The 19,647-nt window shown below is 43.8% G+C and overlaps 1 protein-coding gene across 1 annotated transcript in view; it reads right to left on the bottom strand.

Moving 5' to 3' along the window:
* Window positions 1–19,647, bottom strand: part of LOC142151181 (A.superbus venom factor 1-like) — a 162,919-nt gene that overhangs the window by 23,487 nt on the left and 119,785 nt on the right. The window contains exons 24-28 of the mRNA XM_075206547.1: window positions 14,141–14,216; window positions 12,218–12,377; window positions 10,225–10,326; window positions 8,031–8,181; window positions 4,872–5,032 (exon numbers count right to left, since the gene is read on the bottom strand). Of these exons, the coding sequence (XP_075062648.1) occupies window positions 4,872–5,032; window positions 8,031–8,181; window positions 10,225–10,326; window positions 12,218–12,377; window positions 14,141–14,216 (650 nt within the window). The remainder of the gene's footprint in view (window positions 1–4,871; window positions 5,033–8,030; window positions 8,182–10,224; window positions 10,327–12,217; window positions 12,378–14,140; window positions 14,217–19,647) is intronic.

The raw sequence follows: 19,647 nt of genomic DNA on the forward strand, positions 1-19,647 counted from the left end.
ACTAAGCCCATACTTTCCTACTTTTGCAGGCCGCTTTCCGGGAGGGGGTCCATCGAGGGGGCGTGGCCACGCACAAGGCATCGTTAGGCTCGATGGCACGTTTAGCCCGCCCCACGGCATCTTCAACAACGCCGAAATCTGGATCCGGGATTTTTGCCTGCTCTCTCGGGAGTCTTGGAGAACTCCTAAAAATTCGGGAGTCTCCCGGACATTCCGGGAGAGTAGGCAACTATGACTAAGCCACTATCAGTCACTACTGCACTTACCTCCACTGACTTATATCCCTCTAGGATGTGATAAGGACAGATGGTAAATAGGACCTGTCACTGACACTCAGCACACTCTGAAGCTGAGCAGGCCAACATTTAATCATGCAGTGTACCTTCATCAGTGTCACCTGCCATCTATTTGGGTTGGTGTTTGAAGCAAGAAGAAGGAAGGGAGGGAGGGGAAAATGGGCAGAGAAAAACAGGAAGATGCATGCAAAAAATGTAAGAAGGTGACTGGTACAGGCACCATACAGCAGGGAGTGGGGTACAGTTTTTCGGTAGTGAAAAACCGACACCCACTTGCCCTACAAAAAAAAGACGAAAGTGTTAAAAAACTATGTGACTATTGATAGACTTACTTTTACAGTGACCACACAGCTAAGTGATGCACCACAATGCTGACCGCAAGTCATTTCTAATGAAGAGGTGTCCGGCAGCACAGTTTCTTGTCATCGTGACTTGGATTCCTTCAAATTTAAAGCGGCAATGTCGGGTTAAGTGTTTAAACACTTAACCTGCTGTGGTTTCACATTGCCGCTTTAAATTAAAAGAAATCCAAGTGTCACACTCCGTTCCCCGGGTATCTCCACCCGAGCCTCTAAACACTGACTATCACTTTAAATCTCTCTTCTTACTTCAGACTGTCACCTATGCCTTGTATCTGTGATTAGTTCACCTGTGTGTGTTAGTCAGGTCTGCTATTGGTCAGTTTCTCTTTATAAGGTCCCTCCTTTCACCTTTGCATTGCTGGTTCTTCAAGTCATATCTGACCTGATTCTGATGCCTCCTCTGTGCTCCACATCTCTGTGGTATTTATGCTTCAACGCTGCTGTATGTCTGGACTATGCTGATCTCTACACATTGGTTCTGCTTACCTGTGGTAATTGCTGTGATTAACATCCACTGTCTGCTCAGCCTGCACCATTGACTACTACTGCCGTGTTCCACATCTCCGTGGTAAGCTGTACTTCATTGCTGCTGTGTCTGGACTATGCTGATCTCCACGCACCTGTTCTGTTTACCTGTGGTGAATTGCTGTGATGAACATCCACTGCCTACTCGGCCTGCACCATTGACTACTACTGCCGTGTTCCACATCTCCATGGTAAGCTGTATTCCTTCACTGCTGTGTGTCCGGACTCTGCTGATCTCAACGTACCTGTTCCGCTATTTGTGGTAATTGCTGTGTTCAACATCCACTGCTTACTCGACCTGCACCACTAACTACTACTTTCGTGTTCCACATCCCCGGGTAATCGCTGTGATCAACTTCTACTATCTACCTGGCCTGCACCACTATCTACTGCTGCTGTGTTCCACATCCCTGTGATAAGCCGTGCTTCATCGCTGCTTTGTATCTGGACTTTGTTAAATGCTGTACATCAGTTCCACTACTGTGGTAATCGTTATAATCAACACCAGTCATTCATTTGTCTGCACCACTGATTGCTGCTGCTTCGTTCCACGTCCTGGTGGTAAGCTGTGGCTTATTGTTGCTTGTTTCTGGACTTTGCTGTTCTCTGCGATCAACACCCGCTACCTATTCATCCTGCATTATTGACTACTGCTGCCTTGTTCCATAATTCTGTGGTGAGCTGTGGTCCATCGTTATTATATATGTACATATCAGATTCTGCTGACCTCAGTATATTTGTTTCACTTACCTGTGGGAGCTACGCTTGCTATCTACTCTATCAACATCATTGTCTATACTGGCTCGTTCACATCTTTATAGTGAGCTGTGATTCAACGCTGCTGCATCTGGATTTCATTGAACTGCTCATCTCCAGTACTTCATTGGACTTCGTATTATGTTCCACTACTCAGTGGTATAGTGGTGATTTGTTATTGGCCTTCAGTCTGCATTATTGAATTTCAATGATGGTTCCTATTCTTTGTATATTGTCGTTATCATCATCTGCAGTTTACTCAACCTTCAAGGAACTTATATTATATTTTACAATAAAGTGGGAATCGTTATTATCACCATTGGATGTCCGAATTGGATTTCTTCTGTTATTAAGTCATTCTCCATTTGTCTCACTAGGAACTTCTCTAGAGGGCCGCGACCTGCAGGGTGGAAGCCACAGAAGCCCAAATTCCCTTGCGGGAGTCTCTGGTGAATACCTTCCACCTTGTTAGACTCTGCGCCTCTAGGGAAGTCTAGCTAATACCTATTGAGACAACAGGATCTCACTCATCTATTTGTGCGGTAACCTGACACCAAGTCGCGATGACAAGAAACTGTACTGCCAGACACCTCTTTATTAGAAATGACTTGCGATTAGGGGTGTGCACCGGCCACTTTTAGTGTTTTGGGTTTTGGGTTCTGATTAACTTGAGGTTTTGGGTTCTGATTGGTTTTGCCAAAACACCCCACTCAAGGTTTTGGTTCTGATTTAGGGTTTCGGGTTCTGATTTTTTTTTTTAAAAAAAAGCATAAAAAGTGATAAAAAAACAGTTTTGTTTTTTGTTTTTTTTCACTCCTACGCTATTATTAACCTCAATAACATTCAATAACAATCATTTGCACTAATTTCCAGTCTATTCTGAACACCTCATACCTCACAATATTGTTTTTAGGCCAAAAGGTTGCACCGAGGTAGCTGGATGTCTAAGCTAAGCAACACAAGTGGGCGGCACAAACACGTGGCCCATCTAGTAGTGGCACTGCAGTGGCAGACAGGATGGCAGTTTGAAAAACTAGGCCCCAAAGAGCACATAATGCCAAAAAAAAAGGTGCAAGATGGAATTGTCCTTGGGCCCTCCCACCCACCCTTATGTTGTTGAAATAGGACATGCGCACTTTAACAAACCAATCATTTCAGCCACAGGGCCTACAAAATTGTGGCTGAAATGATTGGTTTGTTTGGACCCCAACAAAACGAGCTGGCACCCTTTAGTTTTTAGAAAAAGTTTTTAGAAAAATGACATGCACACTTTAAATATTGCAGTACTAATATTTCTTGACTGCAGGAACAGTGAACGTAGTTTAATATTGCAGTACTAATTTTTCTTTACTGCAGGAACAGTGAACGTAGTTAAATATTGCAGTACTAATATTTCTGGACTGCAGGAACAGTGAACGTAGTTAAATATTGCAGTACTAATTTTTCTGGACTGCAGGAACAGTGAACGTAGTTAAATATTGCAGTTCTAATATTTCTTGACTGCAGGAACAGTGAACGTAGTTTAAAATTGCAGTACTAATTTTTCTGGACTGCAGGAACAGTGAACGTAGTTAAATATTGCAGTACTAATTTTTCTTGACTGCAGGAACAGTGAACGTAGTTAAATATCGCAGTACTAATTTTTCTGGACTGCAGGAACAGTGAACGTAGTTAAATATTGCAGTACTAATTTTTCTTGACAGCAGGAACAGTGAACGTAGTTTAATATTGCAGTACTAATTTTTCTGGACTGCAGGTACAGTGAACGTAGTTATATATTGCAGTAGTATTTTTTTTATACTGCAGGAACAATGAACGTAGTTAGATATTGCAGTAGAAATTCTTTTTTACTGCAGGAACAGTGAACGTAGTTAGATATTGCAGTACTAATTTTTTTATACATTTTTTATAATTTTTTTTATACCAATGGACTTAGCAGGACAGAGCACAGGACACAGCACCACTGGACTCAGCAGGACAGAGCACTGGACAAAGCACCACTGGACTCAGCAGGACAGAGCACAGGATACAGCACCACTGGACTGAGCAGGACACAGCACAGCAGAGCACAGCATGAGAAAGAGCAGGACAGAGGACCACCTAACACACCCTCCCTCTTCCCTGATCAATGCCCGAGTGAAGATGGCGGTGGCAAGCGGGGAATTTATAGAATCCGAGTATCGCGAGATCCGACGGCGGGATTTGGACTCATAGCCTCGTTTTCAGTTTTTCTCAGCCCCGGAAATACCCGAACAGTGCTCGGATCGCCCTTGGATCCGCACTGTTTGGGTGGGCTCGGATTGCGATAATCCAAGTCCGCTCATCCCTGCTTGCGATCAGCATTGTGGTGCATCGCTTAGCTGCAGAGTCCCTGTGAAGGTAAGTCTATCACTAGTGACAGTTTTTTTAACACTTTCATCTTTTTTTTGTAGGGTAAGTGGGTGTCGGAGCGTACGATTACCACCGACAGCAGGAGATGGACACTAATAGACCAGAGCCATCTCCAATTAGCTTGGAAAAAAAAAAGAAGTGAAAAACAAAATAAAGCAAAACGCATTAAGTGGATTTTCAGTGCTCCATTCATAGGCTTATTTCGTAAGGGGGCCTGGAGCTGAGACTCCAACAGTCCCTATGTTAATACAGCCCTATATCACCCTGTTCCTGGGCTAGAAGAAAACCCCCTTAATTGTGCATCTGATTCTAACAAACATGACTAGAGCATTTGGCATCAATGACAGTATGTCTCCACATATGGAACAACGAGCAGGAGACAGCATGTTTTGATGATTAACACTTGTGAAAACAGTCAGAAAATATTTACAAATTATCAACAACTCACATTATGTTGAGAATCTATCTACCGAGAAGCAGTCATTGGTCAAGGAAGGAGAGTTAATTCAGTATGAGCTACTGTAATGTAAGAATTACATACTTGTGTTGATCTAGAAATGTCTCCTGAAAATGTCTGTCCTTTTAACCATTGAACTATTGGTCCAGTCTGCTCAAACTGCTTTGTCTTCAGTAGTGTGAGGAGCGCATAAGATGTAGCCTCAAGTGACAGGTCCGAGACTGGCTCTACCCAGTGGCTGTTACCTATAAATACATTTCAGGACATAACATACATCAGTATACATGTTGCTTAAAATTTATGTCTATTTGAAGTGAATTGATTAAAGTGTATGTGAATAGTACATTATACAGCACACATTTAATAAAGAAATCACATAAGAACTCCACATGAAATCTGTAAACATTTAACAATTAAGATTTTGGAATGGTATTATGAGTTCTATTAATCCAATGGAAACCTACATGAGTAATTAAAAAATAACATTCAGTGATCACTGCGGGGTGGTTGGTTAGGTCATCGATCTTCATGGAAATCTCATTACTAGAAGACAAGATGTGAAACTTTCTGTTTCATTTATCAATAAAATGTAACAGTATACTTCCCCAGTGTCCCATTTCTTTGGAGCATATAACAAATGACATAAAAATGATTCATCCTAAAATAATAGCCTTCTTAACAAGCTGTGGCTCACCCTAGCCTTTCTCATTGCCCAAAAGGGCTACGGGAATGACAACAGCGTTTGATGAATTGCTCCTGCATAAATTCCTTTGCCATAGCCATAACTTGGGATCAGATCAGAGCTGGCAACCCCCAACAACTTTATCATCACCGCATCCTCTCTCAATCCGCATCTGCTGAGTTTCTCGCTGGCCACACTACCCAGGTTTTCAACCTTGGACTTAAAGCCCTACACTAACAGATGACAGGAATTACAATGGCTATATTTCTTTTCTAGACCTCCCCCCACTTCTGTGTAGGAGACACTGAACTCAAAGCTACCAGATCACAGTAAAGGTGATCTCATATGTGATCGTAAAAAAATTGCTATTATACCACTTTGTATCATATTGACCAGCCCTCTACTAACCCCTCTTCCTTAAACTTACAGATCAAGTAATACACTCCCTAAATTGTCTTCCTCACTGAATGAATTCTTTAACAAATATATCAAGGACGAAGAAATTAAGCAAACTGTTAAAGAACTTAAAAATGCCTCAGACCCAGATCCAGATGGACTCACGGTTATACACTATAAAAAATTACCACTCTTCCTCATGCCCATTTTGTTGGGGTTATTCCGCAATAATAAATCTGACCTTGCTAATGGGGCAGTTATTAATATTCTGGGTAGATGGGATTTCTTCACTGAAGATGAATATCCTTTCACACCTTTTATATCTCTTCCCAATCAGACTTCCTGCCCATACCTTTTAAACACTTCAGAAACCAGTTACAAAATTACTTGATCCACCAGGAAACCCAGAATCGACACAAATATCTTGCACAAACTGCTCTAGAGAGGAGGTCTTGGAGCTCCTAATCTTTTGAAATATAATAGGGTCACCCATTGTCCAACTCTCCACCCCAAACAAGAGCCTGTGTAGACATTGGCCTCTATGTGTAGACATAGAGACCAATGTCTCCAATAGCTTTTTCGCTACGATTTTACTACAGCTCGAACCCAACCACAGACACGCGCAGACTAACTTGTTCCCTACCATAGCTTTCTCTATGACACCCTGTAACTGTACCACTACCATGTATGACATAATTCCCGATTCACATCACATGATCCCAATTTGGGACAATACTCAATTCTCTCCAGGTTTGACTCATCTTCAATTCACAAATTGGATCCGCCATAACATCAGATTTCTCTCTGACCAAGCCCCGTTATGACACTTCCCATCTTTTGCGAACATCGAGTCGAGATATAATATCCCCATTTCCTGTTTTTATCAGTATATTCGGCTCAGGCACTTTTACAACCCTAACAAACAACCTCCCTTAGGTCCAAAGCGTCCATTCCCTCTAGCATCATTCTGTTTACAAAGATATTGCTTCAGAGTCATTATATCAATATTCTATCATCTGACTCTCAAGCATAATTGCCCCTTTTAAGATCCACATGAGCTCAGGTGGAGGGAGGACATGGCGGGGAATGTCTCCACTCCAAGACCTGGGAACAAATTACATCAAATCGTTCTAAAGTATTTAATTTTGCTATAATCAGCGAGAATGCCAATAAAATAGTCTACTAGTGGTACCTTATTCATAAAAGATTACATGTGATCTTTCCTAGCACCTTTTTATTGGTGTAATTGTTGTCAGGATGGTACCTTCTCAAATGTATGGTGGCACTGCCCAAAAATAGCTCCACTATGGAAAACCCACTGTTTGATAGAAAATATTATGAGGGTTCATCTAATTCCCTATTATCTCGCTACATCCTTGATATTCATCAATACACACTGAGATTATTAAAACACATATTAAGTGCTACAAAATGCCAGATTGTTCATTATTGGAAAAATCCAGACCCACCTTATTTACTTTCTATTATTAACACAACTTGGCAGGTCAACTGCATTGTAATATACAGTATATCTAGTATCATTCAGATTTTACCCAACAAACTCACATGCACCAGGAACCCCTGGAGAGAACACTATAGCGTCGCCTCCAGGGCCGGATTAACCCGAGGTCTAACTGGGCTATAGCCCAGGGGCCTCGGGCATCCAGGGGGCCCTTCAAAGTCCGCAGCAGCATTATTGATCGATCCAGGGGCGGGGGCGCCCCCAGCCCGATCAATGCTGCTGAGCACAGTCAGTCCAGTCCTCCGTCCTCACGGGGGAATGGAGGCGCCCTTAGCCCAGGGGCCTCCATTCCCTTAATCTGGCCCTGGTCGCTTCTCCTTTACAGGATTAGGTCTCTTCTTTTTTCATTGATAGCAATTAAATTTTTTGGACAACAACACCAAAATTTTCTACCCCATCTTTTTCTCATTTCTTCTCATGATTTTCTAAGTTTTCAAAATATAATATACATATTTGCTTTATTTAGAATGTGTTACCTATACTGTGTACCTCATTTGCTTATTTGTGAAGTTCTCCCTTTCCTTTTCTTTATTCTGTACACTTTTGTTTATTATATTTTAAAAGTAATAAAAAGAATAATAAAAAAAGAAGTGTCCATGTAATATGTCCTATGTATGATGTTCCGCAGGTGTCAGTACTATACCTGTAGATGCTGACATCAGTTTTGTTGTATCCTGCAGATTTCCGGCTCTGGCCAACGCATATGAAGTGATTGCAATGGAGTATGGATTGTTTAGAGATGAATATTTCATATTTATGAATGATGCTGCTCTATCAATACTTTCACGTAGATTCTGGAATGCAAGAATAGAGTTAAATTAATATAATTAGAAAAAACACATTTGTAAGTAAACACATTTATAAATCCCTGTGGTATACAGAATATGAAAGGTTGACAAATACAAGTAGCACAATGAGGGGGATTTAATGTATCACCTTCCTACTATTGCTTAAATATGGCTCACTAATTCACCTTTTGTGCTGATATATGAAAAGGTTGCAGCCTGTGACATGTTGTGACACTGTAGGAAATGGGAGGTAACTGAGCCACAATAAAGTCTGCTGCATCTGTATACTCATCTAGATAATTTGGTTTATGCAGAGTGGGACATACACCAGTTTGTGTAGTGTATCTTGCATGAAATATCTGTGTCCATGCCCAGAAAGTGGCCATACACATGTGCACCTATGTAGACTTGCATGATTCTGGCACTTGGGCCCAACTACACCTGGAGAGGCAGGACGAAGGTGGAGAGATGTTCTAATGCTGGACGCGTACAGTAAAGGTGTGTTTGCGTACGTGCAACATATGTAGACCTGTATAAAAAACCATATATGACTGTTAGAATAGCGTATCTTCTGCACCTGCTATAAGACAGGTGGGAATATTCGCTAATGATGATGAATTATAGTAAGTCAGGTCTATAAGCTGCTGCTGCAGAGACATCACGAGATATGTACAGCTTTACATATGGATGGAAATATGTTATTTTTCCATACTCTTATTTTCTCTTCAGTTTGGAAGCAACTCTGCATTAGTCCAAATGTATCTAATAGAATGATGATTACATGGTATGCAGTCTACACTGTATGTAAATTGTCAGACCAGTCCAATAACTAGTGATTTTCTGTCTGTCTATCTATGATAAATATTTAATGATAATAATTAAATAACATTTTAAAATAAGTCGACTCTGACATGCTTATGCCATAAATGTGCAGCGTACATAGCAACTATATTCTGTCATTTTTCTACAGCACTTCAGAAATTCAAAGCAGAAATCTGATTGGCTGCAAAAAGATACAGCATCATTATACCCTCAGCATGATATAGATAAATGCATTTCTCTGCAAACAGTAATATCTACATCAAAAATATTATTCTCTTAAGCTAACGGACATACTATAGTTGGTATTTTCTGTCAAAAAGGATCTGGCCTTCAGGAGACAACAGAATGAGTTTGCCATGACACTTATATCATATGTTCAATTACAGCGTAACCCTGATTTCCCAAAAATGAAAATAGAAACAATTATTTGCTTTATTTTACTTATTGGCTAGACATGTACTGACCTGGATTTAAAGAATATATATCACAGGCAATGGCGTAGAGTGGAGACATCTATTCTGGAGCTGAACTTATGTTCACGAGAATGTAGCCTATCAACTTACCAGGAATCAGTGCCTCATGAATATTAATTTGTCATAGGTTTCTATCATAGTGACAGATGGCATACTGATTCAGATCACAAGGTGGCTGTGTGTACATGACAGGTACACTTAAAATATTGGTCTCCCTAGGCTACTTTTGCTGTTAGTTCCTAACCCCTACCATAGCTGCATAGCGCTATCACCCCAAATCCACCACAGCCCAGTGTAAAATAGATACCCATAATTTGCAATGATATTTTTTGCTGGCAGGCACATCTAACAAATAACATGAGGAAAAATGATAAAACCAGGACCAGCAGCCCCTTTAATTCTGTCTCCCTAGGCCTACGTCTATGTGGCCTTTCCACTAATTGGGGTTTGAACACATACTAAACGACTTTCCATGCTGTACACTCTGGATTACACAGAGGCCGAAGACTTCAAAGATACTGGGCAGCCAGAATGTAAAAGAAGAAAGAAGAAAGAAGAAAGAAGAAAGGCAGAGCTAGAGAGAAATGCAATACATTATGCAACTCAGTCAATGCATATTATATTAAATGTCCCAGATACTACACTTGGGCAGTAGGCGAAATCAGGATAAAGTAGACAAGTGGTGGTTCTATAGGGAAATGGTGGGTAAATGGAATGAAGATATAGTCAGGGTAAAAATGGTTCAATCACTTACAGCAACGTGTCCAGTACAGAGTTCTTCACTTTCCAGCATAGCAATGAGGATGAAGGCTGTGAGTGTAGAATCAAACTCAGTATTACTGTTTACTATTCCACCCTGTGTAAAACAGATAGAGAAGTTATACATAATGTAGTAATAAATGGAGACCTAATATTCCTATGACTGCGTGACATACAAGGGCTCATGCTGAGTTGGGCCTACTCCAGTTTGCTTAGCGTAAAATATGGAAACTTGTACTGCGCATATCTACCGTATTAATGCGGTTGCCTGAGAATTGTTGCAAATACACACGGATGATGATATTGGTCATCATCATCATCATCAGCTATTTATATAGCGCTACTAATTCCACAGTGCTGTACAGAGAGCTCACTCACATCAGTCACTGCCCCATTGGGGCGTATAGTCTAAATTCCCTAACACACACACACACACAAAGACACTAGGGTCAATTTTGATAGCAGCCAATTAACCTACTAGTATATTTTTGGAATGTGGGAGGAAACCCACACAAACACGGGGAGAACATACAAACTCCACACAGATAAAGACATGGTGGTGCTGTGAGGCAGAACCACTAAGCCACTGTGCTGCCCAGCACTAGCTAGCTGCTTCTGATTGGCCGATTGAGGATTCACCTCGTAAGCTGATATTGCTTTCTTCATTTATCATGCCTGCATTATTTTATCATATCACATAATGATTTTCTTTGCTATTTTTATCCGTACACGAGAAGGAATAATACATCAATTATAGAGGGTTTTTTTATTTAATTTCATCAAACTTAATTTGTCCTGTGTTTATAACCTGGTTGGGTGTAAAATTTATCTGATGTAAGTCTGACCTGGCACATATGCAACTGGTAAAGAGCTGGATGCATCTTGAGTTGCGTCCAACTCAACATGTGGGTGTAAATATGCTCTCTTTAAGTGTATTTAACCTGAGCAGCTTTGGGGCATGGAGGTAAGAGGGGGCAGGTAGTTATGGATCCACCGCTCCATGGCCCCAGCATTAGACCACGGCACTCCCAGGGCCCCAACATTATCTCTGAAAAGAGCAGAGCTGTCTGTAACCCTCCTTTTCAGTGTGACGATGCATGTCGGCCATACATGCTCAGAATATACCCCCTATCTGTTCTTTTCAGAGTGGAGCAGGGGTCCAGGAGGATACATCAACATGATCAGGCTCCTGCTCAAACTTTTCTAAAGAGCCTCATGACGCTGTATTTCGACCCTACGTCTAACTCAGCATCATCACCAAAGAATGTAAGAAGCACCGGCATTTATTTTGACTGAGCCTGTAGACTGACATAAGGATATTACCCAAAACAGAATGATTGTTATACAAATTGTACAGTTCAGCCCTTATTAAGTTTTACATAATGCCAGTACTGTACAGCACTGCATATGTTGTTATTATATACAGAAACATCATTCCTAAACACAGTCTATCTAAATAAAAAATGTCTGCATGCACTAAAACTGCAATCCGGTGATCAGTCTGAGTAACTCTTTAGCAAAACATGTTCTTTTGTTTCCTTAATTTTCTTGTTTAGGTGCATTTGATAAGGGTCCAAGCACCTTATTGTATTCTACCTACAACACCTGTTTGTCCAAGGTGTCTTCAGTTTTGAAATGGGAGTAGATCAAACTACTAGTAGCCAATGAGATCATCAGAATCTGCACAGCAACAGGAGATGAGGGTACTGATTTTTTGGGATCTTGTTTCTACTCGTGTGATATTAGTGTGGATAGGACTGCACAAAATAGGAATAGAGTTATGGAGTGAGGAGAGGAAAGGAAGCAATAGCCTGAGAGTTAGATACTAGAAGGAACAGGGTCCTCTAAAAGCACAAAGTGCTAATATTAGGCTCCAATCAAACTGGTGCCCAACAATTGTGGTGTCAAATGCACTTTTGCATGAAATGAAGCTCATACGCCCAACTTTATGTTTTGGAAAGCCTCAGCTAAAGTGTGTTTGTACATACCACCATCTCCTGGTGATAGACATGGTCATGCTCCTGGAATAACCCATCTGGCTTTTGCTTCTCCAGTATCAGCCAATTCACAGAATCACAGAGTACAGTTCGTTCAACCTTGACTAGACTTTCAGCCAAGGTAAATACTTTTACAGCATAGGCTGTGAGCCTGAGGAGAAGAAGCCAAAATAAGTGGAACATCAAGTGTAATGATAATGAGAAGAGAATGAATCATAGTATACAGAGGTGAAGATAGAATAAGTAGGAACAACAGAGTAGTAATCACAGTGAGGGGAGAAAAAGATAGAAGGAACAAAGATATTGTCACATGAGTAGTCAATATGTTTCACTACTTTAAAGCTCCAATGTGTTTGCATTGCCTTTGAACACATATTTGAAACTGATTACAAGTTTCACAGGTAGTAGAACACCATAATACTGAGATAACATTGAACAAATATATGCTAATTGTAGGCAGGGGCGTCCTGGCAACATGCAGCCTGGGGGGAGCACAGACGGCAATGCGGCTGCGTCATTGATGATGCGGCCGCATCGCGTGTCATGTGATACGGCCGCCTGTGCGCTGACGTGGCCGCATCGCCTGTCAAGTGGTGCGACCGCCTGGATATATATTGGTAATGTTGCATCAGGGAGAGGGGCGGCCGACCCTAACAGGGGTTAGAACGAGTGGCCCAGGGGGCCGATGCCCCCCTGCCCCCCGGCCCAGCCCGCCCCTGATTGTAGGTATTTCCTACCTATCTGCATCATCATCATTAACATTTATTTATATAGCGCCAGCAAAATCTTCAGCGTATTACATATGAATCACGTATTCACTAATCACATTAAATGACCATTATGTTGCTATAAAGGTTTACTATAACAATAAATAGCTTGAAGGAATAATGGATTACAGAGGGTGTACGTTATGTAAGTGCCAAAAATGTTTCTGTTTTGTATTACATATATTTCATACAGTTTACATATTTTTATGCATGCAGAGGAGCTCATGTAATGTTGGACCTATATGTCTATTTTGCATAAAATATGCATTCCTAAGAGAGGTGGAGACAAAGAATCTTTTTTTTGCGTAAACAAAGGCCAAATGGATATCCGCCCCTGGTACAGCAGCACCTTGGGGCCTGAATGATCCAAATCCACTAAATATTTTCCTCAGATGATTTAGTATAGTGACTGGGAATAGGTCTGTGTCTAGTATGTTGCTTCACACTTCTGTGTTCTTAGTTGTGTAGTGTTCAATATGCCCAAAATATTAAGCTTCTGTAATCTCTTCATGATTTATACTATATATCAGTGACTATTTAATTATACATATGTGGCAGCCATCTTTAATGTACTAGTGTATGTTGCCAAAGGATAATTATTTGTACACTGTCTCCATTTAATCTACTTATTTTGTTGCACAGATCTTATTATCTCCAGTACCTGTACTTTACAATGGGTCCTGTTGACACTTACATAAGTAATTTGCCTTTATATGGAGTATACACCGCTTAGTTGTTTGAGTGAGCGCATGTATGGTTTTGTAGCTATTTCCTGGTTACTTTCCAAGGTTTAACGCTTTTGGCTATTTATTGCATTGTCCGAAATCCATTACTGGAAGTCTGGTTATGCGTTCCAAGCTGGAACACATAGCGCTCCAGACAAGGCAACACCTATACCAGCTGATTATCATTGAAGGGGCTTTTTATGTTAGCAGATAAGAACACTATAGATGCCTTGTTCATGTTTTTTCACTGTTGACGTTGTAGATCGTCTTGACAAACGTCCCAGCAGTGGACAGCATGGTAACAATGAGCATAAATATTGCTTTTGGATGAATTTAGGAATTTTGGTGAGTGTGTCTATTGAGTGTGAGTATATACATATAAATATTTGATCATACTAATCTGGTAACATGGTCTATATTACCATGTGCTTGATGGTGTTGTTGTCCCAGCTCCGTATGAAGAGTCTGATTTACGAAATTCCATCTGCCGAATTAAACCTGTTTAACCCAAAGCATATGATTATTAGTATAGAAAAGGCAAAGTGAAAATATACACATTCTAAAACCAATAAAAACACTGGTGGTTATTTGCAAACTGAAAATAAACGATGGTCTGCGGCACAAACTAATATGCACTATTGTGTCTATCTGTCACACAGGGCATGCATGGGTGCATAGCTCCCTCACTGATTCTTCATTGCCTGCTTGGAAAATCGCTTTATGGGATTGTTTTTGGAAGTAACAGAAATGCACATGTAAAAATGTCACCTAATGGATGAGAGACTGCTCATGATTGGCTGCCAGTCTATTAGGTAGTAATCCATTTATGGGAGCAGTCTGGTATGCTTGTGATTTTTTTCTTCTTAAGGATATGTTGGATCAAGAAATGAGGAATATCGCAGGAAAGACAGACACGCTTAGGGGTACAATTCATTATTTTTTAGGCATCAAAAGGGGGCACAATTATTTTTTATGACAACAGGGGCACTATTATTTATTATGCAGGGGAAATTACTAAGGGGGCACAATGTTACGTTTATTGCCCTGTGTGACAGACCCGGGCCCTATATTGAGAATATCCTGCCAACCCGGTCTGTCCTCAGTGGGCCAACTGAACAACCATGGCCCACTCTATTATTAAATGCCGCCCGGTGGCCAGATCTGTTATTGCTGTGGTGTCCAGAGAGGGAGGGGAGAGGCAGCTCACAGGAAGTGTGAATCAGCTGTGGACCCTGTGACATCAAAAAGTAGTGGAACGGGTTAAAAAGAGGAGGGTCAGGACCTTATCTAAAATCAGGAGGGGGTCTCTCCCTGTTTGCTAACTATTGTTCTAGCAAGTCTGCAACACAGTCCGAATGGCACCATCACCGCAGGGGGGGAGACCACTGATGTCATGCACTATTTCCACCCCTGTTACCACCCAAACTCTTCACACCACCAATCACAAGAGGACAATGAGTGGGGGGTTGTGGAAGGGACAAAAGGGAGTTGTTGGAGAATCTTGAGACAGTGAGGACTTGGACTGTTGGAGAGTAACCGTATTCTCGCAGGGCCTTAAAGGAATGCTTAAGGCAGGAGCTTCTTGACAGAGATCGGACAGTGTACCTCTAGGACTGATTCTGTTACCACTCCATCGGGAGACACTCGCAGATTCTGGGGAATTGGTGAGCCTACATCGGTAGGGAGACTATACCCAGGGTCCCATCAAGCTGGTGGAGAGTTGGCCGAGCGGCTGGGATCAGCAAGATACACAGACCCACCTTAAGGATCAGAAACCGTGGCCCACTTGGATTGTCAGCTGTGGATTTTATTACCAGGAGTTTGGGCCTGCTAGGACTCTGTGCTTGGAGGTAACCTGCTGGGGACTTTGTTGGGGAGTTTTTACTTGCACTGGTGATTTTCTGACACTTGATATATTTGGTGGGGGAACAAGTTTCTCCTTGGGGAGCACTGTTGTATTTTTCTAAGTGTGTACACTTTGTTTAATAAAAGGGATTATTATTTCTTTCCTGTCTCCTTACCTGTGTGACCAGTGAACCTAGAGGACAGGGTATCTAGTGAGCTTTGGTTCTAACCCCGGGGTCCTCACAATTTTGGTGGCAGTGGTGGGATCACACAGTCCCAACGTTTGGGTAGAGCGCAGGGACTCGTATCCAGATACGGTCAGGCTCTGTAAGGACACAAGGCAACAGTCTGTCAGCACCAGTGTTAGTAAAAAAGAACCTAGCTGGGAAGTCAGCAGGAATGGCCACAGAAGCAGAGCAGATTAGTTTAAAAGCCACAGAGAGAGATTCTATATGAAAGCAAGGAAACAACACTTGCAGGGGTTCTGCAGAACCAAAGGGGTGGACTTTGATGACACAGACGTGCGTGAAGTTCTGGTGGCCAAACTAATGGAATGGGAAAGGGCTCACCCTGAGGAGATGGAAGAGTCAGAGGTGGAGGAGGAGGAGGCCAAAGGCCAGCCACAGAGACCCCCCAGTGGGACACAACCCAGACCACCGTCCCGCACTCCAGCAGTGCTGCAAGATTGGCTAACAGCACTGGGGGAAAGGGCAACCCTGCATAAAAGGGCAGCCGTACTCCAAGCAATGTTGGGGGTAGCAACTGAGGTACCCCAGATTCAGAGAGAAGAAGGTCGGGGAGAGGCCCGGTTGAGACCTCAGCTGGGATATAGTGGAGTCCCAATTTTTAAAGAGGCAGATGCAGACATTGATACCCATCTCCAGGTTTTTGAAAACTTGATGGGAGTCCATGGGATTGAGGAGGAAGAGTGGTCCAAATATCTGGGACCCAGCCTGACTGGGAGAGCGCTGGAAGCTTACCAGGCTCTAAGCCCTCAAGAATGTGGGGATTATGGTACGGTGAAAAAGGCGCTGATGGTAAAGTTCCAGTTAAACGCAGAGACCTACAGATACAAGTTCAGGACTTTAAATAAAGGAGGGTCACAGTCGCACTAGGAATTTGCCAGCCAGCTACAGAGGGCCTGTGAGAAATGGTTGGAAGGGAAAGGGGCCCGCTCTGCTAAACAAATTAAAGAGCTCATTATGCTGGAGCAGCTGACTCTAAAAATGGCACCAGAGATCCGGGAATGGCTGGCGGACAGAAAACCTGAGACCCTGGAGGAAGCAGCAGGGCTAGCTGATGAGTATGTGGTGAGTCGACCCAGGTGGAGAGCCCTTAGTATGCCTAGTCAAGCAGCTGCAGGGAGGGGGAGCCGACCAATTCCAGCAAGTCTAGCGACACCTGGAGGCCCCTTTATTAGAGAGAACTCTGCCCGGAATCCAAGAGATGAACCAGTCCGATCCAGACCCTGGGACCTGAATCCAAAGAGGTGCTATCGGTGCAACCAGGTGGGGCACTTTCAGAGAGATTGTCCCCATACCAAAGGTCCGATGCCAGGAGCCAGAGCTGCACCAGTGGCCGCTGTACCGTATGCCCCAGGAGATTTTGCAATCGGCATTGAGGCCGAGCCACCCTGTCCTGATGTGCCAGAGGCAAGGGACGGGGTGTATGTGGTGAACCTGATTTTGGGGGAGGGGAGGCAGAGTCCTAGGAATATGCAGGGTCATCTACAGGACGTGTGGGTGGGGGACTGCAAGGTCCAGGGGTTGAGAGATTTAGGAGCATCCCTGACCCTGGTGGAGCCTGATATAATTAAAAGATCCCAAGTTATGGAGGGACAGCAGGTCCGGATTTCCACGGTGGGGGGCCATCTTGCAGAAATTCAAGTGGCCCGGGTACATTTGGATCGGGGGGCGGGATTTGGAATGGTGGAGGTGGGCATCCTGGATGGACTACCAGAAAAAGTGATTTTGGGGAATGATTTGGGCCAGGGATTGGTCACTCACTTTGTGCAAGCTGTGACCCGCAGCCAGAGCCGAGTGCAAGCCACAGCTGCACAAGAAGTCGCAACGCCAAGGAGACCACCAAGACTAACCCCGGCAACCAGAACCAAAGAGCCAGAGGCAGCACCATTGGTGAGGTACCCTAAAAGATCTGATGTTGTACCAGAAATTGATTTGGGGGAGGAGGGCAGAAGGGAATTTAGGAAGGCCCAACAGACTGACCCATCCCTAGCCAAACTGAGGAGTGCAGCAGACGCTGGGGGAGGGGAAGTGGCAGGCAGTAAAGTAGTGTGGGACAAAGGGCTGTTATATAGGGTAGTCACCCCCACCCTAGATCAAGACCCAGGGACAGAAGTGAAGCAGTTGGCAGTACCCTGGGCTTACCGGACCCATTTATTAGCGCTGGCCCATGACATTGCAGCAGCGGGGCACTTTGGGACCAGAAAAACGTTGGCCCGGGTGTTGCGGACTTTTTTCTGGCCTCAAGTCACCCAGGATGTGAAACGGTACAAAGCCTCCTGTGACACCTGCCAGAGAATAGGGAGAGCCCCTAAGAAAGTCCCACTACAATCCCTGCCTATAATTGAGGAGCCCTTTGCCCGGGTGGTATAGATATCGTAGGTCCATTAGCCATCCCCAGTTACACCGGAAAAAGATTCATCCTCACCCTGGTGGACTTTGCCACCAGATACCCAGAGGCAGTAGCCCTGTCGTCCATAGACGCAGAGCATGTGGCCCAGGCTCTGGTGGACATTTTCAGCCGGGTAGGATATCCCAGGGAAGTGGTTACTGACCAGGGGACCCAATTCCAAGGGGACCTAGTCCAGACCCTATGGGAAAAAAGGGGCATTAAGCCCCTGCGAACCACTCCGTACCATCCCCAGACCAATGGGTTATGTGAGCGTTTCAATGGAACGCTGAAACACCTCCTGAAGGCATATGTACAGTCTGAAGGGAGAGACTGGGACCGGGCCCTGCAGCAGCTCCTGTTTGCATACAGAGAAGTGCCCCAGGAGTCCACCGGATACTCTCCTTTCGAACTTTTGTATGACCGGAGGGTACGAGGCCCCCTAGACCTGGTTAGAGAGAGCTGGGAAGGAACGTTCCAGGCCAATGAGCAGCCTATCCTTAAATATGTAGAGAAGATGAGGGAGAGGATGAAGAGGGTAGCGCAACTGGCGCAAGGCCATTTAAAAGGAGCCCAGGCAAGACAGAAAGAGTGGTACGATGCCCACGCTCAGGATATGAAGCTGAACGCAGGACAGAAGGTGATGGTGCTAGTCCCAATGAGACGGAATAAACTTCAAGCCACCTGGGATGGCCCATACAAAGTGGTGAGGCAGGTAGGGCCTGTCAACTATGTAGTAGCCCTGGATGATGAGGAAACCTGGCTGAAAACCTTCCACATCAATCGACTAAAAGGTTATGTGGAACGGCAGATGGCAGCAATTGTGGTGTGTTGTCCCCCCATGGGTCCCACAGAGGTAGACCCCCTACTGGAGATGATAGGGGAGGTGAGAGAGGAAAAGGGGGTGGAGACAGTGACAGTGGGGACGCAGCTAGGAGAGGGACAGAGGCAGGAAATGAGGGAGGTGCTGGAGAAGGAGCAGGCCCAATTTACCTGTAAGCCCGGGCGTACCCACCTAGCCACCCACCATGTAGACACGGGGGAGGAGAAGCCCATAAGGCAGGTAGCATACCGCATGACCCCCGCAGTACTGGCCCAAGTACGGAAGGAGATAGAGCAAATGCTGGCCTTAGGAGTAATTAAGAAGTCAAGTAGTCCATGGGCTGCAGGGGTGGTATTGGTCCCGAAGAAGGATGGGACCACCCGCTTCTGCGTGGACTACCGTAAACTAAATTAGGTCACCACCACTGATGCTTATCCCATGGCCCGAATAGATGAGCTACTAGACAGGCTAGGGGCAGCCAAGTTTGTGTCCACTTTGGATCTGAGTAAGGGCTATTGGCAAATTCCCCTCACCCCCAAAGCTCAGGAGCGGTCAGCCTTTATAACCCCACTGGGATTGTTTGAATGTACGACAATGCCCTTTGGGATGAAAAATGCTCCAGCCACATTC

The sequence above is a fragment of the Mixophyes fleayi genome, chromosome 4, assembly GCF_038048845.1.
Source record: "Mixophyes fleayi isolate aMixFle1 chromosome 4, aMixFle1.hap1, whole genome shotgun sequence".
In the NCBI taxonomy this organism is placed as follows: domain Eukaryota; kingdom Metazoa; phylum Chordata; class Amphibia; order Anura; family Limnodynastidae; genus Mixophyes; species Mixophyes fleayi.